The following is a 26016-nucleotide window of genomic DNA, read 5'->3' on the forward strand; positions in this document are numbered from 1 at the left end:
AAAAGCCAAAAACTGTTAACAGGACTTCACTGAAGGGCACACACAGTGCTTATAAATTGATTGGCTGAAGGCAGACCAGGTTAAGACATTTTTATTACACCAGTAGCATTCACAGCTCAAATTAAGTCATTGTCGAGTGCAAAGTTTGATGTTAAGGCTTGATTAAAGAGAGCTCAAAGAGTTCCCATGAGAAGGTGTTTTGGGCGCTACTAGTCGGGTATGATTCTTATCTTCCCGCTTGTGTTTTGTTCAAATATTATTTTTCCTGTAGGTTTAAATTTTCCTTCTTGCTCAGTACATTGACAGGCCAACCCTAGCGTGAACCGGAAGACTGAGTCCGTTCACCAGTGCTGCCACACCACCTGGCTAGTTCACTTTGGGAGTACAAGTCGACACTTTGTAAATGGCTATTCTTTTTCTTATTACGCCAAATACCAGAAGGAAAAGAAGGAAGATGGCAAGGGGGTGGGGGCTATGTCATGCGTGTTGCCATGTGCCAGTCCTGGATTTTCCCTTTGCATACTGATCCTTGTAGGCCTATACTTATAATGGGAAGAAGTAAAATACCAGTCCTAGCATTTAACAGGAAATAACTGGACTCAGTGTCATGAAGGACATGGTGCTACTTGCCAGGTACCATCAATGGAGCCAAGGACCAGAGGTGAGCGACGAATCAAGGACCAGAGCAGCCAAGGATCCAAAAAGCCAATGATGCGATTATAAGTCGCACACATACAAAAAATTAAAATAGACACCAAGTGTTAGAAAATAACAATTTTAATAAATGCTTTTTGTTAACATATTATGTTTGTGTTCGCTGTATGTATTATTTGCGTTACAGTTATTTTTCAACTTCTAAGACCTATCCACATTGTTTTAGAGGTGTGCTTGTTTTTTCAGCTTATTTGGTTGGGAGTCTGCTTGTTTTTGGCTTGTTTTGAAGGGGCATTCAGCTTATTCTTTCCTTCTGACCTGGCAACACTGGGCTTGAGGGCCCTGGAAAAGACACAGTGGATTGTACAACCCCACCATGCAGGGGCGCCGAGTACGCGGGGGTCTGCGGGGCCCGTGCCCCCCCACCCCTCTGGCAGAATGAAGTCGGGGCTGAGCCCCCCCACCCCTCCTGGGCCGGAGAGAAGAGACGCAGTATGGATGGCCCTTTGTTCCATCCATACTGTGTCTCTCTCTGGCAGCCCGGGTAAAAGCTGAGGAAAAAAGATGTTTAGAAATTGTGGGACAGATGCAAAGCAAGAGGCTCTTGCTTTGCATCTGTCCCTCAATTTCTAAAAATCGTTTTAGGTTGGGTATACTTCTACATCTGTGCACCGGTGTGCACAGATGTAGAGGTACACCCAACCCAGAAGGATTTTTAGAAATGGAGGCACAGATGCAAAACAAGTCTGTCCCTCAATTTCTAAAAATCGTTTTGGGTTTGGTGTATTTGTACATCTGTGCACCCCTCTTGGAAAGAGGGGTGAACATATGTAGAGGTACACCCAACCCAGAAGGCTTTTTAGAAAATTAGGTACAGGCGAGGGAGGGGGCAGGGAGCAGGGGCAGGGAGAGGGAAAATGAGACTGTTTGCATGTCTCTGAGTGTGCACGTGGTGAGGGTGAATGCTATGGGCGGGGAGCGGAGGCGTATGTGCCAGCACTTTCTAGTAGAGCTGCCATATTTGAAATGGGGCAATGCTGGTGCTCCTCAGTTAGCTGGCTATACTCTTGATGGGATAGTACTGCTTTAACATGGCTTCTATAATTGTTGAATCTTCTCAGCGTTAATACTATGCTTTTGTTGAGGCAATGCTAGTTCATCTTAGTGGGGCTGCTATACTTTTGATGGGACAACATCAGCACCTCTCAGTTGAGCTGCTACACTCTTATTGACAAGGCCCCAGCACTTCTCAACAGATGTATTTATTTTTATTTTTATTGGTTATTTATAATGCGTGTACTACCCAGAGGTTTCTAAGGGCGGACTGTGGGAGTGGACCTGTGTACCGCGGACCGAGGGATCGAACCTGTGTTGCTCTGTGTCGTCTTGCTTCCAAGGCGAGCACGTTGCCCCTGAGCTATCCTTCCGATACTCTAAAGATCTGAAGTACATTTAATGATACAGAACCAGAACTATTGAACAAGTCTGTCATCATCAGAATATCTCAACACTGTCATGGTTATACAAGAGCTCATATATTTAAAGGGATGGAATTACTCAGAATGTAGCAGCACTATTCAATAACCCAAAGTTCTTAAGCATAGTTAATGTGAAAATACTACGCTTCTCACCGTTGGGCCAGTACTACCACTTCTCACAGAGGCTTCTACACCTTTTATGGGGCAGCACTGATCCAGCCTACTGCTCACATGCTCAGAATTGTCATTTCTCAGCAGGACTGCAACACTATTCCATTGTGTTCTGTATGTTGAGTGCTTCTTCACCACCAATGTGGATTCATGGCTCTCTCCCAGTGTCTAAATAGTAGATCTGTCTACATTCAATTGGCAATAGGCATGCCCGGAGCTGCCTGCTGTCCATAAGCTGCCGCTCAGGATTTGGGAGCCGTGATGGGGCAAGGGATAGAAGGCTCTAGCCTGTCGGATAGCAGAATCAGCAGGGTCTTAAAACCTGCTCACTCTTTCTGGAGGGGCAATGGGGCAAAATGAGCCTGATCCCACATACAGGGGGTTGTTACCCCTTTATCTCTCCTGAATGAAAGAATTAGCTTTCTCAGACACAAGTTATCACCCGTGCACACAATGAATGAATATGGTATGGATCTATAGATCGAGAAAACTGGAGTGACAATTCAGAGTGTTTTAACAGAAATATAATTGTCTTCCCAGATGGGAGACTGACTCCAATAATATACATGGGGTCACTGAGATGACCAAGAGTGAAACTGTACATTCAGTTGTGAGATTACCAGCAACGGTTGATACTATGCTCCAAGGAGTGAGGTGCCCACTCAATATATCACACTGTTTATAGGTGTGAGACCCATCCTGAATGCTTGCCCAAAGAGCCTTGGCCAGAGTTTCACACTGAAGTGAGCATGTGATCCGGGGTCTGCAGCCACACACACGCAGGGGATTCCCATGCTCCCACTTGCGAGATTTGCACCAAATTAGTGAGATTGTGCTCCAAGGTAGGAGGCACCCGCACAGTCTTTGCTCTGACGCTTGACACACTCGCAGGATGGGACGGCATTTCGTTCTCCCATCCTAGTTGTGTTGCTCTGCCTTTTGAGGGCTGCTACAACCTGGATGATTATAGAGGGGTGGAGTAGGGGCACTGATGACTTACTGGAATGCAACTTGAAGGCTTAAATCTCCTTCTTACTTGACTTTAGTATATGCAGCACATGCTAGCCAATGCTTCCACTGTTCTGCGCTGCGCGCGACTCCACCCCCCCGCGCGCCGTTGCACCAAGTTGGCAACTACATGCAAATTTGTGGTCCTATAACTGCCAGTGATGTCACTTCCTGTATTTGAGCCCCCCCCGGGAAATTCATAAGTCGGCTACCCTGCCACCATGTACACAGGGCATGGGTTTTGGAATGGCACAGAAGTGTGTTGGCAGTTCAACTGTGCCATGCCACGTCCAGGTATATTGCGAGGTAGGATGATTTTGGACAAATGTTATTATTTTAGTAAAATAAATGAAAATTACTATGTGGGAGACTACAGAAAAAATTGAGGGACTGGCAGTGTCTGAAATTGGACTGTATATGAACGGGTAAGACTCAGGTCCACAGGATGAAACTTGAGTTGCTTGAAGCTGTTTGCATCTCTGTCATTCTGCCAACACCCCAAAAATATGCACCGATCACTGCGTGGTGCAGTGCAAAGATAAAGGTATGCCAGCATTCTGATGTCAAAGGAGCCTCAAAGTACAATTGTAAGGTGATTGCTGTGCATGTTTACACTTCACTGCAGACTCTTAAGGGCACTGCACAGACAGAGAACCTCCCCAAATGCCAAATTACAGAGAATGTTAGGGAGAAGTATGGAGATGAAAATCCCACCTTTTACAGCCAAGATGATTTGTAGATGTTGTAAACACAACTTTATCCTGGTACTTCAGTGAGATGGAAGGCATTTCACTGGGAAGATGTATAGATAAGAATAGCCTCTACCTATCATTGAGGATGGGTTTACCCCTCCACCTCTGTGGACCTCTTCATTCTCCAGGCATCTGACAGTCCAAATAACAGATACAAAGTTCATTATTGTGGGGTACTAATCCGTGAGGACAATTCTGAGACTAACTTCAGTGAAATGCGAAGAAATTGGATAGATGCATTGGATGCTGTAATGCCTCGCACAATAAATGAAACTTCACTATTGACTAGAAACTGTTGAATGTTCTGGCTCAGCGTGGACATGCTCACGCCTGCCTTATCAGAAGTGAATGCGGGTTTGTTCAGTCCTGGACCACAGGCACCTGGATTCCGTAGACAGGGATAGTCTTCTGCTTATGGTCATCTTTCCCGGAGAAGGCTCTCTTGCTGTCCCTTTTCTAGAGTATGCACTAGTGCCTCCTATTGAAGAATGCCACTTTGCCTACAAAAATCTGCCTAGCACCTGAGCTGTCTTCCTAAAAAGGGCTGCCCTGTGCCACCCCTTGAGGTGCCACCCAGTGGAGACACTTTGCAAGCCCACATTTTTAAGGATGGCACATGCAAGGCTGACTATTGCCCATCTACTGGCTGACTCTAAGTGGACAGGGGTTTTTGCATCATCTTAATTGATATCGGGTGGGTAAGCTGTAAAGAGGTTTTGGTGCTAATGGAGTAATAGAACGCAGAGCATTTGATTGATTTGATAAGCAGCCCCCTTCCCCCTGTGGCCCCAAAGCATGGAGCCACAGTGCTGGAGACCCCTGGGGGCAGATGATCACTGCCCCCAGGGGTGAAAAAGAAAAAAAAAAGGCGAGGGAAGGGGGAGGTGGGAGGGGGTTTGGGGCCCTTGGGCCCACTAGGCCACCAGGGATATAGGAAAAAGTGGTGTTCTTGGAAAGGGGAGGATCTCCCCTTTCCAAGGACACCACGTATATGATGCATTGCTGGTCACGGATCAGCGCAAAGCGCTCGATCCGTGACCAGCAACCCACTGGACCACCATGAAAACGTTTGTGACGTGGGGGGGAGGCCCCCCAAAAATAGTGGGACAGGCCCCCCAGTGGGTGGGGCAGTAAGGTTTGGTCACCCCGGGGCCAGATTGGCACATCAATGTGCCTCTCAGCATCAAGGGGAGTTGGGTTACCAAAGGAAAATGGTGGAACGCTTTTTAGGGGGGGCTGTGGGGCACCCCAAAGGGTCTGGGAATTTTCTAATGGCCCTGTGTTGCTGGCGGTGTGTTTCGGTGGGTGGCCAGAGCGAAATGTCTGAGAATTGTCTTCATTTCCAGCCAATTTCAGAGACATTTCCCTGTGTCCACTCACCGAAACATGTCGCCAACAACAGATGTCATACCTTCTCGTGTTCCCACAGGTTTCCCGACGAAAAAGGTACCTCACATGTGTGGGTGCACCTACTGGGGGCGCAAAAGGAAAAGGGTAACCCGCTGGTAACCCCAAGCCTTTCGCCACAGCACAATTTGTTCATGTGGGCAAACTACAGATTTGGGCCTAGGGTGTCGAAGCCAGCAAGGAAAACAGGGAACCCATGCATTTCCCAAAAGAGGACACCCATGGGAATGCACAGAGGTCTGACTTGCGCGAAGCGGCCCAGAATGTATTACCCAGAACCCCAGACAAAGTGAACATTGTGTTTTTCCCCACCAAATATCACACTTTGTCTGGGATTGTGGCTAATAAAAACTGGGGCAATTTGCGCAAGGCAGACCTCTGTGGATTCCCCGCAACCCACCCAGAGCTCACCCCAGGAGTCCACCCACCCAAGCATCTCAATAGCTCACCCACACTTGCTACCCCAGGATCAGACCTAACCCTCTACCCACTCTTCCTCACCTAGAATCCCCCCTGCTCGTTGCAGCATCACACCAACACACACACCCTAAGAACCCACCCAATCTCACTTCCATACCCAAGCCCACCCCATACCCTATGACACCCTGATCATTCCCAGCCCGGCTACATCACTGCAACACATGCGGCTCACCCCAGCACCCCAACCACCCTTGCACACCTTAACAAACCCTAGCTCACCCCAGCAAACCTACCTCACCCCAGCACAACCTACCACACCCAGGAACCCTAGCCCAGCCAAGCATTCACCCCCAATGCAAATGCAATAAAAACAAGCACAACTCATTCAACATAGCTCATCCCAGTGCCCCATTCTCCCCAGTCACACAACCTCCCTCACACCTCACCCGACCTCACACACCCCACCAAACTTCAACAAACCACTTTGCTGCATCCTACACAAGCTTACCCACAACGTCACCACGCCCTAGCTCCCCAGCATAACATCGAACCCACCGTAGCTCTCCGCAGCACGCCACCCATCTACCCTAACTAATCCCTGCACAATACATATCCACCCTAGCTCCCTCCAGTACATAAACCTCCCGGCCTAGCTTGCCCTGGCACAATACTTATTGTAGCTCACCCAGGGCACCATAAACTGCCTCAGCAAACCAATCCACACACCAATCCCAGCTTGCATCAGTATACTCCCGACCTTTCCTCTCTCCAGCTCACCACCCATCCACCCTAGCTCACAACATAGCTCACCCAGGGCACCATAAGATGCCTCAGCAAACCAATCCACACACCAATCCCAGCTTGCATCAGTACACTCCTGACCTTTCCTCTCTCCAGCTCACCACCCATCCACCCTAGCTCACAAAATAGCTCACCCAGGGCACCATAAGCTGCCTCAGCAAACCAATCCACACACCAATCCCAGCTTGCATCAGTACACTCCCGACCTTTCCTCTCTCCAGCTCACCACCCATCCACCCTAGCTCACAACACAGCTCACCCAGGGCACCATAAACTGCCTCAGCAAACCAATCCACGCACCAATCCCAGCTTGCACCAGTACACTCCCGACCTTTCCTCTCTCCACCTCACCACCAACCGACCACTCACCCTAACTCTTACTAGCATACAATCTACCCGCCCTAGCTCACCTGTGCAGTACAACCACCCTCCTCTACTTCTTAGCAACACCCCCTGCACCCTATATCACTCCAGCACAAGATCACTATAGCACCCCATCTGTCAACTCAAGCTCACCAAAGCATCCCATCATCCAAGCATCCTATCCACCATAGGCTCCCAAAACACTGCGCACATTTTAACTCATCTCAGCCCCTAGCCACTTACTCTAGCTCACCACAACACAGCACCCACCCACCTAGCTCATCAGGTACAACATCCACCGACCGTAGCTCACACCAGCAAAACGCCCCAACCTAGCATGACACAGACTAGCACGCCGATCCTAATTCACCCCAGCAAACCATCCGTCCTAGTTCACCCTAGCCCCACACCCACCAGAGCTATTCCCACCAACCACACCCACCTACCCTAATTCACCTCATTATCCCACTGGACTTAAGCTCATACCAGCACCCAGCCCACTTAACCTAGCCACCCAGCATCTGAACAAGCTTACATAGCTTATCACAGCACATCACCCACCCACCCTAGGACACTAGAGCAAATAACAACGTCACTGTGGCTCATCCAAGCACGCCACTGTAACTCACCCCAGCACAGCACCCACACAGCCTACCTCACCCCAGCAGCCCACCCACCCACATAAGCTCCCGCGAGCTGTATAGCCAAGCACCCAATTATATCCGAGTACAGGCTCCTCTCAAGACTTCACACACCACCCTAGATTGCATCTTCTTGATGCCCACCCACTGCATCAACCGAGCAAACCTTAGCTCACACAAGCATCCCATAGCTCACACAAGCATCCCCTAGCTCAAACACGCATCCCATAGCTCACACAAGCATCTCATAGCTCACACAAGCATCTCATAGCTCACACACGCATCCCATAGCTCACACAAGAAACCCATAGCTCACAGAAGCATCCCATAGCTCGACCGAGCACAACACACACCCAACTGAGCTAAAAGCAGCACACTTTAAGGGCCTCATTGCAAGTTCAGTGGCACGGCAAAAAGTAGTAATTCCGTTACTGCCACCTTTTTGGGCAGTAGCAGAATTACCGCCATTTTTCACAAACCACTGAACACAAACACAAAAGTATGCCAGTCAGGTAACACAATGGTGTCCCCTCCAAAAACATCTTTTTTTTTGGCAGATACCCTGATTACTGGACAATTATCAACACACTTGTTCTGTGACCAAATCGTACAGTTTCCCCTCATGGTGTAGGAAATGGTAGGATGATCCTATAATTTTAGCCAACCGCGCGTTGCACCCTGGAACTTGGAGTTCCATATTAAATTTGACATATAATAAATACTACAAGCACCAAAATGCAGAAGCCTGTAGCGCTATGTAAAGTGTGCAGTGGACCTCTGCTGCACCAGTCTGTATGCAGACCTGTCCACATTGGCCTCTTGGTGGCCGTGGGTGTGTTGCCCAATGCCTGCTCTTGGTAGGATTTTCTGACGGGTAGGAAAAAATGACAGGTTAGGCTGTCAGATTTTCCTACCCCGTCACTTTTTCCTACCCCTGTGTGGGTTGCCCAATGCCTGCTCTTGGTAGGATTTTCTGACGGGTAGGAAAAAATGACAGGCCAGGTTGTCAGATTTTCCTACCCCTGGGTGGGTTGCCCAATGCTAGCTGTCGGTAGGATTTTCTGACGGCTAGGAAAAAATGACATGCCAGCCTGTCAGATTTTCCCACCCCGTCACTTTTTCCTACCCCTGGGTGGGATGCCCAATGCCTGCTCTTGGTAGGATTTTCTGACGGGTAGGAAAAAATGACAGGTCAGGCTGTCAGATTTTCCTACCCCATCACTTTTTCCTACCCCTGGGTGGGTTGCCCAATGCTAGCTGTCGGTAGGATTTTCTGACGGGTAGGAAAAAATGACAGGTCAGGCTGTCAGATTTTCCTACCCCGTCACTTTTTCCTACCTCTGGGTGGGTTGCCCAATGCTAGATGTCGGTAGGATTTTCTGACGGGTAGGAAAAAATGACAGGTCAGGCTGTCAGATTTTCCTACCCTGTCACTTTTTCCTACCCCTGGGTGGGTTACCCAATGCCTGCTCTTGGTAGGATTTTCTGACGGGTAGGAAAAAATAACAGGTTAAGCTGTCAGATTTTCCTACCCCGTCACTTTTTCTACCACTGGGTGGGTTGCCCAATGCCTGCTCTCGGTAGGATTTTCTGACGGGTAGAAAAAAATGACAGGTCAGGCTGTCAGATTTTCCTACCCCGTCACTTTTTCCTACCCCTAGGTGGGTTGCCCAATGCTAGCTGTCGGTAGGATTTTCTGACGGGTAGGAAAAAATGACAGGTCAGGCTGTCAGATTTTCCTACCCCATCACTTTTTCCTACCCCTGGGCGGGTTGCCCAATGCTAGCTGTCGGTAGGATTTTCTGACGGGTAGGAAAAAATGACAGGTCAGGCTGTCAGATTTTCCAACCCCGTCACTTTTTTCTACCTCTGGGTGGGTTGCCCAATGCCTGCTGTCGGTAGGAATTTCTGACGGGTAGGAAAAAATGACAGGCTAGGCTGTCAGATTTTCCTACCCTGTCACTTTTTCCTATCAGTAGGATTTTCTGACAGGTAGCAAAAAATGATGTTACACCGGTACATGAGAGCGCAGGCATGCGCCACAGCTGCACACTGGGTGGGTGGTCAATCACCTCCCTCCTGCTCTTCTCTTTTAGGCGGGCAGCTCGTCCACTCTGCGCTTTCCATTGGAGGTTGGGTGGTGATATGATATGGCATTTATAACATTTATAACGCGCCTATACACAAGTGTTTCAAGGCGTGGAGCCGGGCACTTTCTCCCTCCTACGGCCTCAAACAGAACACATGAGAGGCGGATGCAGCAGGGAAGGATATCGTTTCACACCCACCCCGTCAGGGTGCTGAGGCATCCTCCCCCCTCCTTTTCACAGCGATGGATGCCACAGTCTTGTTCCCAGCGGGGGTCTGCTCCCTTTGCGCGGTCATTGCCAAAGGCGGCTGCAGGTGTACCCGCTCCCTGGCCGCACGAGTACCCTCTTCTCACAGGGCCGTGGCCAGGGAGGGTCTGCTGGTAGGGCCCCGGCATGGCATCCATCCTTCTCTCCAGAGCGGTGGATGGCGCCTCCTCCTTTCTTCAGGGACCATTGCAGCGGCAGTTGGGCCTCAATTCAGTGTTTCCCACCAAAAGTTATTTTTTTCCAAGCAAAATGGGAGAATAGGGGATGGGCACTTCACAGGGTTCCTCAACTCTTCGTCGCCATTGTTGTGGGGGCCGGCCATTGGCACCAAGCCGGCCCCCTGTGGGTGCTATTGGACCCCAGCAGCACAGAGGCCAGTGCCTCAGGGGGTTGCCGGGGAACACGCAGTCTTAGTGGGGGGGGGGCAGGGCAGACCCCACCCAGTACATGCAGACTCTTGCCACCTTGCTGGCAGAGAGGGCCCATGGCAACATGGCCTGCAGGCCTGTGCTCCCACGGTGTGGGCCTGCAGGCTAAAATGAGAAACGGACTCAGGCATTCCCCTTTGGGAGTCTGCAACCGTTCTACTGCACGTGCCTGCTGGGGCACCTTTTCTTAGCTTGGGCCATGACAGCCATGGCCCATTTTAAAAGGGCAAAACACATGGGAGGACACATTATATTAAAAGGACAACACACGTGGGAGGGTCACAACACAACACTGAAGTGTCAGGTTTAGCAATGTTTGTAGGTTGTGGCCTGTCACGTTAAAACAACCTTTTCCACTTACAGCTAGTATGGCCGTTTTTTTTGTAGTTTAGCCCAAGAACATGCATGCTTTTCCTGTTTCTTTGACCACATATGCACAAAATTTTCTAGATTCAAGTAAATGTACAACTACAGAAAAACAAAGACTAAAACCAGCACAGGGAGACTAATACATGACCTACAGGACAACATGAGTGCACTGTACGATTTGTGAGGGAAATATAGATTTAACAGTAGGCATGGATGGCGGCTCACACATGCCCGTAGCAGAAGACACTAATCACAAAACATATCGCGACTGCACCCTAGCCAAAATGATCGGATGATTTGTGCTTGGGAAGGACATCCATATTCAGAAAATCATCTGTTTACATTTCTTGTTACCCATTTTTTGTAGGTCAAATTGAATTTGTGTTTTCGTGGTCTGACTTCCCAACATGCACAAGTGTAAGGGCGCATTGGCATAATAAGTGTACTTGCGCTCCGAGCATGCGCAAATAGACTTTGGACTGGCAGTCCGGTCAGAAAGGAATGAATGCTTCATAATGCGCATGAACAGGGAAGGTGTATTTCCAATGCGCATGGATAATAGGTTAATATGGGGCCTCTTGTAGAGCATGTCTTGCGTGGAAGCGTCCTCTTTTCTCATCATGCGTAGTGACCCCTCGGTAGAATCAGAGCCGGAAAATCTATAGGCTACCTGTTAGCCAGCCCAGGCATGAGGATTAGAACCCCTAGTCGCGCCACAGCGCACGAAAGGCAGGTCACCGCGCAGAGAGACTCCGAAGGGCCCCAGTGTGCGCTATGCAAACGCCGTATAGAAATATAAATCTCTTGAGGATTTTTGTTTAGAAGGATCTGTGTGTCTGGGGTACCAGTCATCTGCTAATACCACGTCTTCTCTCATAGCCACTGTTCCCATTCGTTCTAGTTTCTAAACACTTTAGTTTCTAAAGCACTAAACTTTCATCCTTAGAATTATCATGAAAAACAATAAACAAATGCTCTGCAATATTTCAAATCAGGTGAGTAAGGCCGCGTGAAAGATACCATGATCTTCACAAGGCTTGATCTTTATTGGTTATTTATTTTTTAATAATGTTCTACCTCTAATGTGACGCCTTGAATGTTACCCTAAACAAATGCATGTTCCAAATTGTAATACTGTTTTATAAGTATTATCGCTTTATTCAACTGTTTCAAATCCTCAAGAAATAGTACTCTGTTGTGTTCTTATTTATTTTCCAGTTCGCAAGCATACAAGTGTATGGTGAACAATATTTTGCAGGGGAAATATAAGCTTAACTTTTGTCCTGTTGAAGGTGCTCCTATTCGTGGTTAGTCATACACATGTTATTGGTACAACAGATACATAGCATACATGGGATGGAAATACCAAGACATAATATTAGGATAATAATCAGATTCTTAACAAATATAGATATATATGAGGGGAAGAAAAAAAAAGTATCACAACATTGTGCATTGAACTACCTAGCCAGATAATGCATCAAAAGGTGATATGCAATAATTAGTATCCGTGTAATAATAGTTTCAGTGTAACGCATAGGGGATGATATTCGGGCGACTGAGTTGTTATCAGGTGGATACAAATAGGTTAGCCATATGCTAGAGTGATTATTTACTTTTCGAACTTTATAAATGACATGAGATGATTCCATTAAAGCATGCTCCTTCCCCACGTTTCAAGAGGAGAACGTGTGAGATTCTGACGTCACAGTGCTTGCTGCTTGAGCCAGCAAAGGTCAGAATTCCAGCTATCACTGCATCAGTTAATTAAAGCCGTTCGAAGCCCTTCAAAATCCTTGCTTATATATAGTTTTCTGTGACACTTTGCAACGATTAATTGCCAAGGAACTGTTTATGGTATGATTATGGTTTAGTGCGTTACAACAGATTAGTTATGGTAGAATGTTTAACGTATGCACTGCTAAGGTTTAACACACGTGAGCAAGAAGATGCATGTTATTACTTGCCTTAAAGTACAAAATTACAACTTTTTTTCAATGCTCTTTATCAAAATGTTTAAACTATTTTTCTGAAACACATTCAAAGCTGCATATTAGCCAACTGATTCAGCAATGATTGTATGGATCAGCAAACAGGAGGCCTTTTACATTCGACTAAGAAAGAGGCTGGATATTAAATGGGATGACAGTGCCTGGCCATGTATTAAAAGTAATAAAATAGCCATACTGTAGGTAAACATGATATTGCAAGTCACCTCAGAGCTCCATGACCATATAAAGGAACTCAACCTCTGGCCTCGTTCCTCTATTTGGTCACAGAATTACTCAGTGACTTGCAATATCCTTATAACGTACAGTAGTGGGCACTTTATCACAAATCTTATTCTACATTTCTTTATATTCAAAGCATTCTGTATTTCACTTTTTCACGTACACGTATTGCTGTTTCAGCCTCCTGTAACCTTTTGTGATGTTGCTGCCTGCTTCTCTGAAGAGGAATGGAAGCTCTTACATCAATGGCAGAAGGAACTTTATACGAATGTGATGAAGGAAATACAGCAGGCCTTGCTCTCTCTGGGTGAAGTTACACAATCTTTGTTTATGCATCTCTGTGTAATGTCAGTTACCCGGTTTAATTCTAATTCAAGATTTCCAGAAATGTTGTTGGTCTTGGCCAAGGTAGATAATTTGTAAGATGCACACCCAACACTGTTATATATTTGCTTTTCTTTATATATCAAGCATCTACATGGAAAACTGCATAACTGCTGTGAAATAAATCAGAAAATATAAAGAGCATTATAAGGTTCCTGTGAGTCTGTCTGCCAATCAAACTCACAGTAAAATAAATGCAGAGTAATAACTGGAGTTATCTAGCAAGGGGTTAGAATTGTTTCAATGGGGCAGTTGCATGCAATGCATAGCCCCAATGGTCCTATGAGTGTAATACAGCTAGCAGTGCGTAGGTTCGCAAAGGTCTTAAGGTGCTAAAGCTGGATGAGTGCATGCCAGAGTTTTCAATTATGTTCTCTTAGTAACCTATATATTACATCCCTTCCTTTTGAAATAAAAAAAGATTCCCTGGACAGACACCAAGCAGGAACTGCTTGCAGCCTTTGCTTTCCTTCCAGCATTGTCATAACCTTTTTTTGATGGCCAAGCTATGCTGCGCTGAAAATGTGGCCCCTGTTTTTTGCATCACAAGATTCACCAGAGGAATGTTTATTCCGACTCCCCTTGCACAAGAACATAAGTGGACCTGGGAATCTTGTCTACTATATCCCTTAGCCATGTTAGTATAGGTGTTTGTGGCATTTAATATACAGGACAGACGACATGCTTCGTTATTTCATAGTTTATTAATTAAATTACAAGCCAGTATGAAGTATCTCACTCATGCCTTTTATTTTCAATGTTTAGCATCAGTTACACTCACGTAATCCCACCTCTCCTCTGCTTGCCGTGTTTCTTTATTGGCTTTCTTCTGAATTTCTTCAGGGCTGCAATCCTGACTTCACACTCTTCCATATAATGTCTCTAATGATTTGCATTGGAAAATGGGCATAATCACAGACACATTTAGCCTAGACACAGTTTCCCTCCTCTTCTAAAATTCTGAATGCAAGGCTTCCAAATACAAAGAGACCCTCCTCATCATATACTGCTGTTTCAGCCCCAGAAATTACAAAGTGGTAAGTTACTTACTGGTAAGCTTTGTAATGGGGGGAAATAGATCTATGCAGAGGGGTAGGGGGGGTGGGTGTGGGTAGGCGGTAAGCGAGGCACCCATTAAAAGAGAAAGGAAAGAAAAAAACACAATGAAATCTACGACAAGTAATTTACAACTTTGTAATTTTTGGGGATGAAATCCATCATTTAGATCGCTCCTCACATCCCGGAATTATGTCTTGAACTTCACTGGAGTGACAGATTTCACTACTTTTTTATCCTCCCATCCAGATACTAAGGCTGTTCAATGCGTATATATGGTTAATGATTACAAGCACTTAATTGTTAAGGGGAGTGTGGTTGAGAACCAAGCCCAGTGTGCATTATACACTTCAAGTTTACACACTTTTTATCGAAGACATATTTGACAAATTTAAAGATCTGTGGTGATTCTTATGTTCTAAAAATGCTGTTTTTTTTAAGCAGCCAGGTACACACATTGGTGACATTTGTCCTCGTCGCTTTTGTTTTTTTTTTTGTTTTTGTTTTTTAAAGGGCATTTCGAAAAAGACCATTTTGGAATGATAATTGTCTATCAGAAAATAATTAATGAGGCTTCTAGGTTTTAATAATGTGCTTTGCTCAGTAGGACAACTGTATCGTGCCTATTATGACTAAAGAATATATCAGAAGTAATCATTAGAAATGAACCTTGTAAAATAAAAAAAACTGTTTAGAATGTTAATGCAATTTATTGATTTACTTTTAATAAATAGATTCTTTAGTCGAGATTACAGACCATTTTGTCTTGTAAATGTCCTTCCTTCTTGGAAAGGTTCATGCACAGAGTAAACCCGATCATCTGTTTCTTCTGTGAGCAACAAAGCAAGGTTACATTCTTTTATACTGGCCATTGGTTAGTTTGTAGTGCTGCAGAGTCCACACATTTATAATAGAATACATTCTCTCAAAGTTAGCAAAAACAGAAAATATCTAACACAGCTGTAAAACCTGCAGCCAGGTGGTCTTTTCTCTTGTAAGATCTGTCAAAACCATAGCCCTCCCACCCCAGAACTAATCCAAGTCCCTCACACCTCCCCCATACAGACAATTTTCCTTCAGAGTAATTACAACATCCTTGCAGGAAACAGCGGATTACCATGTATGTCTGCAAATACGAGGCTGGTATCCACCTCAGGGGATGCCTGTCACTGTACTTTTGACCATAAGAACACTCATTACCTTCAAGATATCTAATCTCTTTCTCTGGTCGCTCTGCTATCAACAATGGCTTGAATGATTCTAGCAAATGCACACCTGGCAACGTGACGCTCGCCTAAAGAGAGACAGTCGGCACTAGATTGGCATGTGATACACTGGATGCAACTAGTATTCCAGCACAACAGTTCTGTGTTTTCTTGTTTGTTATTTGCTTTCAGGGAAGAACACTCTCTAACTTTGGCACCTGGGTCAGTTCTTGGAAATGTTTCCAGATACTCTCATATAATCCCCAACAATCTAGGGGTCTTGGAAATCTTCCCCCTGGCTGGGCCATATACCCTTCAAGCTTTAAATATTTTGCCAGACTTCTAAGCAACTTGTAAATTGTTCGCTCTCCAAGATTTCTGATTACATCTTGAATTTTTGAATGAATTTTGAATATTTAAATGTATATAACAAAGTTCTGTGAAGTACTCGGAAGTACTGTTTGCTGTCACACTGCCGGATCGGTGATCAGCGTTGTGATTTTCAGGACTTAACAAGGATTGAATATCCCAGCCGGAGGAACATTTTCCCAGTGACACCAGGAGGTGGATGTCCCTTTAAATGTAAATATACACGTGCTCTCTAGGAAGTTTTATTTTATCCGTGTGGATTTGAAATCTGACGGAGCTCAGTGGGGTGGATTGAGGAGCCTGCCTGATTATGGACTGTGGAGCGTGTCCACTTAGTAAGAGAGCTCAAGTCCTCCTTTTGTTTCTCCCCTATTTTTATCTCTCCCATAGTTGGCCTGCAGAGCTGTCACATGGGTGTGGTTGCGCCAACGGAGCCCAGGAGGAAAGCTATATTTACCCAGGTCCCAGCGCACTCTGCGCGCACCGCAAAGTACTCAGAAGTACTGTTTGCTGTTCGCGGTGCGGGCGGGGTGGGGAGCGCTGAAACCTGTTTACAGCCTAAAAGGAAGGAGAGAGCCTCACTGAAGGTGAGGAAGGCAAAATTCGAATGATTTCAGGCTACGGTCTGGAATATAGCCTGTTTGTTAGAGCAGTACTGGGGTGAATGATATGGTGAGTTGGCTCACCATAGCGTGTTGTGCATCTAGATTGTGTTAAGGTGTGAACGGTTATGGAATTAAGGTCAAATAATTGTAAAGGCAACGCAGAGAACAGGATGTTTGAGGGAACGCAGAGGCCTAATAGATCCGGTAAACGCAAGATTATATGTAAACAAAATCTATTACCATAGTCTAAGATAGCCAAAATAACAACATTTTTTGACAAAATTGATACGCTAAAGTCGAGCAAGGGAACACTGTCATATAGCCTACCAAAGGAAATTAGATCTGAATTGGTAGAAGATCTTACGATGAGATTACCGTGTATTGGTGCTAAACTGCTCACCACAATGTTTGCTGTCCCAAGTAGTGTTCATATGAGGAATGAGTCAAAGATGACGAGTACCAAAGACACACATAAGGAGTGCACTGATATTGCTATCTGGGGAGGAAAATAGCCAATCCTTCCCTATATAGTAGCTAACAGCCATAGGATAAATAAAAGGTGCAAATTCACAGAGGAGGAAGGCAAAATGTTAAAGTGGCATGAGACAGAGTCTACAGAGCCTCAAATAGCAAGTGAAACCATGTATAATGAAGGTGTGGATGCATATCATTATAGCCCCAGCATAGAACAGCAGAGCAAAATAGATAACGCAACTAATGAAAGGGTCATAGTTGACCCGTTCTCTAGATTAATAATCTATACAGATGAGGCCAGCACGGAGAAGAATACACAAGAGTCTGTGCTAAATCCAAGATTGAACATTAGCAATATCACAATTAACAGTGCACAGTCGTTGGAAAATGAGAGCTTTGCCCCGCTAAAAAATCAAGATCTATGGGAAGCATTGGAGTGAGCGCTAACTGAGTTAGTGGACAGATGTGAAACCATAGAACGAAAGTTGGATGTTCATTCAGTCCTGCTATATAAGAGCATAAATAAAGGACGTAAGATCTGCAGGGAAGTAGGAACTAATGCTGAAGTGACTCAATATGTGGCTGACGCAGTAGATTTAGAATCAGAGTCTCCAACGGTTAATACGGACTACACTCAAAATGATATGGTAGTAGGGTACACAATTGAAAGTGAAGCTGAAATAAGTAGACATAGGAAAAAGCAGAGAAAGGGAAAAAGACTAGGAAACTGGGAAACAAGTGTTTCATAGAGTATTACTTAAAGAGATAAATGGGAGAGAGAGTAAAAATGGGTGTATAATAAGAGAAGAAGCTGCGTCTAACATAGTAGAAAAATCTGTACCCATGCGAGTAACAGAAGCAAGGGCAGAAACTGTTAGATCTAAATCAATCCACATGACTAAAGAATATAATTACTCAGGAACACATACAGTGGCAATCCACACCCCAGTAGAAAAGTTGAGAACTAAAATTCAGCCAAAGAATTTGACTAAAGTGACAAAGGAGAGGAAGACAACTGACCTACCACATAAATTAGTAGTCCCGACCCTCGATGAGTGGGTAGCACCTGTTAAGAAAAAGGGGAAGAATTAAAATAGGACGAACAAAGGACAAGGGATTACGACTAAGGTGTTAAAAGCCATAAAGACCCTATTTAACTTGTGATTTCTCAACATACTAAAGCTTTCTGGTATTTGTAGTTCCTTTGACAAACTTTCATAAGCTTATCTCGGCTGGGTTCATGCCTTCCATTTCTTTATTATCAATATGTTTTCAATATTTCCCAGCTTTCTTCCTTTAGCCTCGCTCTACAGTTCAAACTCATTTCCCAGAGACTTTCGATACTTCGATTCACCTCTGCAGGACCACTCTGTTACTTTTTAATAACTTACATTGCTTTTAACAATATAATCCTTCTTCATGCGATTATCATTATTTGCGTAACCTTCGCTTGATATAGTTTCACTCACTTGCAACACAAACCAGACTTTTGTTTCATTCGGTAACTGGCTGGTTTTGTTTATCTTGGTTCTTTCTTCTTCGCCTTGAATGCGACTATCAAGGTCTTGACCAACAACTCCTTTGCTCCTCCCCAACTCCGTTGTTCACCCGGGAGGGGAACAGGCAACCATCGAATACGTCAAAGGAAGGCTCTCTCCATATTCTTGGCCTCACTTTGCGAACCCTTGTGGCCTCTTGGAAATTCAATGGCGTTTTTTTGCTCCTCTCAGCATCCGAACAGCCTCTTTGCCTTCCGATCTCCACAGCCTAGTTTGCAGCAGCTTAGGAAGAGCTGTTCCTACACATACCCACCCTAGCTTAAAGTGTACCTGTGTGGTCCACATTTTATCCTCACACGGATAACTAATGTATGGCACATGTGTGTGATTGAAACTGAGTGCCTGACCCTGCCTGGCTTCAAGCTTCATAGCCTCAGTCCTCATCTTCTTTGGCTCAATAGCTTTGTCAGCATAGAGAGGGTAAGGATAATGGAGTTGTAGTGTTCCAGAAAATAGGTAACAATGGTGGTTTGACAGTGGTTAAGTAAAGGGGATACCATGTCTCACCATCGGGTGTCTCTCTCCCACTCCCCGAGGACCCCCCACCCAGGTGATCCTCCATTGCTTGTCCGCCCCCAGGGTCGGAATTAAAAAGTGATGGCCCTTCCCTGGCCACCTGATTTCGGGATCCACAGAGATTAGGTTGTGAAACACCCTATGGTTTTTACACCTGCCAGTTCTGTCTAATTGGAGGAACCCTGTTTGACCTTGAGAGTCCACTGCTCCTGATGAAGCATGGCCCGGAGAGTGGTCCCCCAGTTCAGGCAACTGGCGTTGGTAGTAAGTATAGTCGGCACAACCGGGGACAAGGCTACCGCTTTCCGGAGATGAGACCTGAAGGACCACCAGTGGAGCGCCCTCCATAGTGCAGGTGTGAGCGGATGGAAGGAGTGGCAAGCCTGGGAAGCCGGGCTCCAATGGGACAGTATGTGATGAATCGACAGTCTCAAATGCAGCCGTACCCAAGTAACTAAAAAGACGCGGGAAGCCATATGGCCCTGGGGACACAACAGTTCCCTGGCTATAGCCTAGTTCATATGAAAAATGCCACACAACAATTCTGGAGCAGGGTAGCTCTTTCCCTTGGGAGCCAAAACTTCCACTTGGGTGAGACTTTTGTAAATTGATCAGGATCAATGCTTGGTAAAAGCTTGATACATCCAACGAAGATGGACCAGCACCTGCTGCCTGGGCCTTGATCAACCAATCGTCCAAGTAGGGATAACCTTGAATCCTGGCCAAATGTAATGATGCCACCAGGGGGGCCAGGAGCTTTGTGAAAACCCTCATAGCAGATTTGGGCCCAAAGGGGGGAACCCAGAGCTGATAATGGTCCCTGTCCACAGCGAACCGCAGGAATTGTTGATGGTGCCTGAAGATGGATACACAGTAGTAGGTGTCCTGCAGATCAACACCATCCAGTCCCCACATAGGACTGCCGGGATGATGTTATGCACGGTTTCTATCTGTAATCACCATGCTTGCACAAAGGCTTTTGGACCCTCAGATTGAAAATGAGCTGGAAGGAGAGACCCCTGGCTTAGGGACCAGAAATACCCTGGAGTAGAACCCCATCCCCCTCTGTACTGTGGGCAACGGGATGATAGCCCTATTTTGAAGGTTATGCAGGGCTGTGTGGATCGGATGTCCCTGGGCAGAGGCGTTACCCGAAGCCCTGACACCTTCCTGTACCCCAGGCGAACTGTAGAACAGGCCCAAGTGTGAGAGGTCAGGGGGTCCCAGACCCGAGAAAAGTGTCCCAGCCTTTACCCCCCCACCGGCCAGCTGTGATTGTCAGGACTTCTCTTGCTTGGCTGGAGACCCTGGGTGTTGGAACGGACCCTGGAACGCTGGATTCTTGCGATCAACCCCAGCCCATGGAGGGTGTTTTTTATTGGGGTGGTTGAAACCCCCCCAGCAGAGGTAGGCGCTGACTTCCTTCTTAATTTCTCTGCATCCTTATTTGCCTTGACCACTCTGTGAACTTTGGACTCCAGTGCGTCTTGTGAGGGGTTAGAAATGTGAGGTGGACAACTTTGTGAAGGTTTTTAAACAAATGCCATGACATTTTATTAAATCAGAAGGTTGGATAAATGCATCATTAGCCCTACCCTGATAAGCATTTCACTGCCTATCTGTCCCTCACACTTATACATACATTAAATAAATAAGGTATGCATGGCAGTTCAAAAGCAACAACATAATATAATAGTTGTATTCGTGATGTACCAGCAATCTCTCCTAATAACTTGGCTGAATTCCCCTTCCCCAGATTCAAGCAGGGTGCTGCTTCACAGTTCAAAAGTAAGAAATAAGGAAATCCTGGTTCGAACACAGTTCTTTGCATCTCCAACTTGATAGTGGAAATTTCCAACAGTCGAATGATTCAACAAAGAAAATAGAAGGTTCTGTCTTTTCCTTGAACAAGAGTCAAATGTATCCTCTTCAAACATCTTAGTGCACACCAAGATAAAATTCAGCCATGTGGTACTTTGCGCCAAGAGGAGCCTAACAGTAAGCTTTTAATAATGTCATGCGACAGAATAGCTCTTGGATTTGACCATATTTCAAGCCGATGTATGAATGGCGCCTCATGCCAGCCATCCCCTAAATGGGGTGTACAGAATTCTGTGTGAACAGCATAGCTAGGGGCTGAACTAGGGAGCCCCAGTAATTTTTCAAAATGTTGTTCTCAATTACCTCGATAGAGGCTACTTTTTCATTGCGTCACAGTGCTGCATCATAATTAGTTCCTGCTTTAGCTTGTACTTGATACACTTTTAATATTAAATCAAGTGGTTGGCCTTCACACATGTTCCTAAAATGAGACATGCCCCCAATGTCTGTTTCATTTTCATACTCTATTTCTGCACATAGGCCAACATCCGCCAATTTTTAGTAAAACATATACCGAAATAATCAAATGTTGACAGCCGTGGAATAATAGCACCATTGCTTACCATATTGCACCTTTTTATCTTTTTACCCCTCCCATTACTGCATGCCATCACTGCTGACTTGCTAGTATTAACTGGTAACTTTAGGTTAGACATAAAATCAGTGTAGACATCTATTAGTTGCTGAAGGTCTTTCAGGGTGTGAGCAATTAAAACCGTATCATCGGCATAGGCCAATACTGGAAGTGCTTTTGCAGCCATCCAGGTATAATCTGCCTTAGAGTCCACCAAATTCCGTACAGGGCGTTGATATACAAAGTAAACAATACTGGGGCCAGGACACAGCCATGGTGTAATCCCGATATAAACTCGAAGTAGCCCGTACATTGCCCCTGTTCCCCAAAAACGTCCTTGTGATTCAATTGTAACACCTTTAGCAGCTCAGCCAGGCAGCCAATGGACCTGATAATGACACCCTGTCCACATTTTCGAATGCAGTGCTCAGGTCCATGAAGGCCAAATAGAGGATGCCCCTACCAAGTAGAGATTAAGTGTTTGATCGCATGTACCCAGGCCTGGCCAGAAGCCATATTGGATGTCTGAAAGGACTTGGCTATTCAAGATCCAATCCTCTAGATGTTGCAACACAACAGGTCCAAAGACCTTGAAGGTGATATGATATGATATGATATGGCATTTATAACGTGCCTATAAACAAGTGTTTAGGCAAAGAAATTGTCTTTAGGCCAGAGGGCTTCCCTGGTCACCCTTTTTAAATATGGGGTGAATAATTGCGCTTTTCCAAGATTATGGGTATACGCCTCTTTCCAAGTAGGAGTCCAAACATATTGTCAAGAGTGGAACGCACAATTCTAATTCGGCCTTATATAAGTCTGCAGGCATTGAGTCTGGACCAGGGGCTCGATTGTGTGATTGCTGCATAACCGTGGTCTCCACCTCCTTCAAAGTCAGAACGTATTGAAGAACATAGATCTTTCGCCCTCGTACCTAGATACCTGACCCTGGAATAGGGACATAGTGATCAGACCAGGGTTTTTCTCCCACAACTGACTGTCTTGGTCAGGATGATTTGCCACACTTAAGGAGCTCTATTTGGAAGAAATATACTTCCTTTTATAGCCGTTTTACACAGTTCTTTCTTCAGCATGACAAGCATCATACATTTCTTTTGTCAGCATCACTTTAAAGCACTGCATCAGCTTCTGCCTGTTTACTTCAATGCCAGGCCCACTACCTTAATCGCACCTGGTTTACTCCATTGCCAGGCCCACTACGCCAAATGTTTGCCTTTCGGGTATAGTCTCCTGCACGAACAGCATTTCACACCAGCACGTGACCTTTGTTGTTAAAATCAACTGACAAGAGTTTTACAACAGCTTCACAATGGCTATCACCTTGCAGCCTCAAACTTTTAACATTCTTCAAGGAAACAAGATTCACATTGGTGCTCTTTAATACTACTCTGCAAATTCTGCTGCTCTCTGTTGTATAGTGCTTGTCTGTGAATGCATGAGCTGAGAGAATGTTGGTGTGCTGATGTAGAATGTTGTCCTGTGAGTGTGTGTCAAGGTTCTACTTAAAGTCAGTGGAAGCTGAGCTGGCCTGGGTGATGGGACCTAGTGGTGTTCCTAAAGTGATCCTATTGTAAGATCCTGATGTAACTAAGAATAAAGCATAAGTGTGAACCTACTTAAGAGTACAGAAGCTACATTACTTCTCTCCTTCTGAATAACCTTTTCCAGAAGGGGCAGCCTTTTTGCCACTTTCGTTTCCCCAGTGTACATGTAACCAAATACTGACAAGGATAGGGTCTTATTCTGCTTCTCCCTTGGCTTTGGCAATGTGAGTTTATGCCAGCGTTTGTTATATGCTTTATAAAAGATGGCAACACGTTTCACAATTTATGGACCTTTCATTATTCCCCTTTTGCCTTTGGCAATATCTGCTGGATTTAAATTGTCTTGGTTTTGATCTCTATTGGCTTGGGCAATGGTTGTAGGTATTGGTTCTGAATAATATTGCCCCATCAAGTTGCTGGGTTCTCCTCAACCTCACATGCTTAGAATTACAGTCATTTGGTTTTCTCAAGCTTTCTAATAGTTTGGTATTCAAAATCACTCTTAATGTCACTTTCACTCATATATGAGTGATCCTTACTTTGAAAACGCCTTCTTTGAGCATGCGAGTGGACTTGGAGCGATCCAGTGTCACTACCAGCTTGTGAACTCACCGGGTAAGGCCTGCGTGTCCATTGCCCTTGCTGTTAGAAGTACTTCTGCTGCTCCTCGTGACCCAGAAAACTGCTTCGGCAGGTTCTTGAACCCCATGGATAGGTAGGTCTGTTCCAGGACCAGCTGGACAGCTTCCCTGTGATGTCCTCACAAACAGAAGAAATGGAGGAACAGTCTGTGTCAGACGAGGTTGACAAGGAAGAAGAAGAAGAAGAAGAACTGGAGCATGGTTGTCAAGGAATTCCTTAAAGTTAACCTTGAAGTCCTTCTCGGAAAACGCAACATTAGCAGCAGCAGACTTTCTCTTCTTGCCCGGTTATGAGGAAGAGCCCTCTTAACATGCTTCATCTTTGCAGCGCGCTTCCCCATAGGAAACAGCATCCCAGGCACAGCGAGTCCCCAAAGTCAACGCCAGCCACCATTTAAACAGCACAATTCAGGAAAAACATCACAGAAGGCGTCTCTCTTGCCAGACAACCAGGACACGTAACCATGGAGTCCCCAGTCAAAGGCTGAACAGAGCGGGAGAATGCCGCTCCCTCAGGCCGCGTCACTCCCGCCTTCACCATCCAAACGAAAGCAATTGGCTGCGCAGGTAAAACAAAAGCGACCTGCCATCATTGCCCAATCGAAAGCCACAGAGGAGGAGGTGGAAGCCCCCCATCCGGCCCTGCCCCCAGATGAGTGACACTCACCTGACAACCGGGGCGGGCAACGGAACCCCAACCCTGCGAAGCAGCCACTGCCACAACTCGACAATTCACTGGTAGCTCATATACAGCCTAGGGCCGTTGGCCAACATCTGCCAGACCCCACAGCGCTGCAGGGGACCCGGCGGGAATCCTCCAACCAGATGACTCCCAAACCCTGCAAGGGAGACGTCGGATGAGGGCCAGCAGTTGATGCTTCCTGCATGCCCCGTACTGAGAAGGCCTGATATTCCAGCAGGAACAAAAGAAACTGCAGAGTTGTGGGTAAGTGGGAAGTTATACCTCCTGGAAGACAGGGGAAGAAAGCTTGTAAAAGAGTTCCTGAGAGGGCGGGATGCACTCAAAAGCTAATTACTCAGATGAGGAAGAGGGACGTGGAGGTAATAATAAATCAAAATGGTAACTCCAAATTATAGAGAAACTTCTTTCTCCAGCAAACCTGTCTTTGTTGCAAGGGTTGACTGCGACATGCATTTAATGGTTGCTACTCACCCTGAATATATGTAGGTATACATGAAACCCACTCGTACACCATAACCCCCAGCTTCTTCTGCACTGCAGGCTTGGCGGTGGGGGGGGGGGGTGTCTAGTTGACTTTTGAAATTAAATCCACAGCGCTTTGACGATCCTCAAACTCACACTCACCTGAACGTTGTGAGTTCTGTGTTTACCAGAGCGTCACAAATGTATGTGCTTTACTCATCTCACGGCACTCCTCCACAAGTTCCTTGGAATGATTTGGGACATATTCCTTTCCATAGCTCAGGGGCAACATGCTCGCCTTGGAAGCAAGACAATGCGGAGCAACACAGGTTTGATCCCTGGGTATTAAGCGTGTTATAAATAACCAATTATATATTCTATATTCTATTAACTAATATGACATATATAATAAGCAAAAACACAGTGGATGAACACTGCACACTAGCAAAATGTAAAACTGAGGGTTAATAAAGAATTACTTAACTCAAGTTTTTAAATAGTCTTAAGGTGCAGGGGAGAAAAAAGGTGATCCTGGCACATGAATCGCCTAACATACAAAAAAACAGAAAAAGTTCCCACAGTAGGGGAACTCTTGTCCCCTGTACACTATCAATGGCTAAGGTAGCCAAACAATGATGTAAATATTAATCAGTTTATAGAAAATATGTACAATTAAATGTGAAAGAATCGCTAAAATGTCATACTCAAGTCATGCAAATTGACAAGGGGGGTCCTGGGAGTCCCTCTGCCAGACATTAGTCCTGGTTACGAGGGACTTACCCAGAGTCTTTAGCTCACTATCTTTCACAGAGAATAAATATCCCAACATATCAGTCTTTGTCCTGCCCTGGGGCAGTCCAGCACCAAAATGCTAGGCAATTCTCCTCTGAACAAGAGTACCAACAGCATCCCCAGACACGTGTTTCGGTCTGGTTGGACCTC

The 26016-nt window shown here is 45.6% G+C and overlaps 1 protein-coding gene across 3 annotated transcripts in view; it reads left to right on the top strand.

The window, feature by feature from the left end:
* Positions 1 to 11422: 11422 nt before the first annotated feature.
* Positions 11423 to 26016, top strand: part of LOC138488180 (zinc finger protein ZFP2-like) — a 289886-nt gene continuing 275292 nt past the window's right edge. The window contains exons 1-2 of one of the 3 annotated variants that reach the window (XM_069614980.1): positions 11423 to 11844; positions 13261 to 13387. In XM_069614980.1, coding sequence (XP_069471081.1) covers positions 11803 to 11844; positions 13261 to 13387 — 169 coding nt within the window. In that variant the 5' untranslated portion in view covers positions 11423 to 11802. Of the gene's footprint in view, positions 11845 to 13255; positions 13388 to 26016 lie in introns of all 3 variants that reach the window. The other 2 variants (XM_069614978.1, XM_069614979.1) reach the window with 2 other exon arrangements.

The sequence above is a fragment of the Ambystoma mexicanum genome, chromosome 9 (assembly GCF_040938575.1).
Source record: "Ambystoma mexicanum isolate Mex_15411 chromosome 9, UKY_AmexF1_1, whole genome shotgun sequence".
NCBI classification, from domain to species: domain Eukaryota; kingdom Metazoa; phylum Chordata; class Amphibia; order Caudata; family Ambystomatidae; genus Ambystoma; species Ambystoma mexicanum.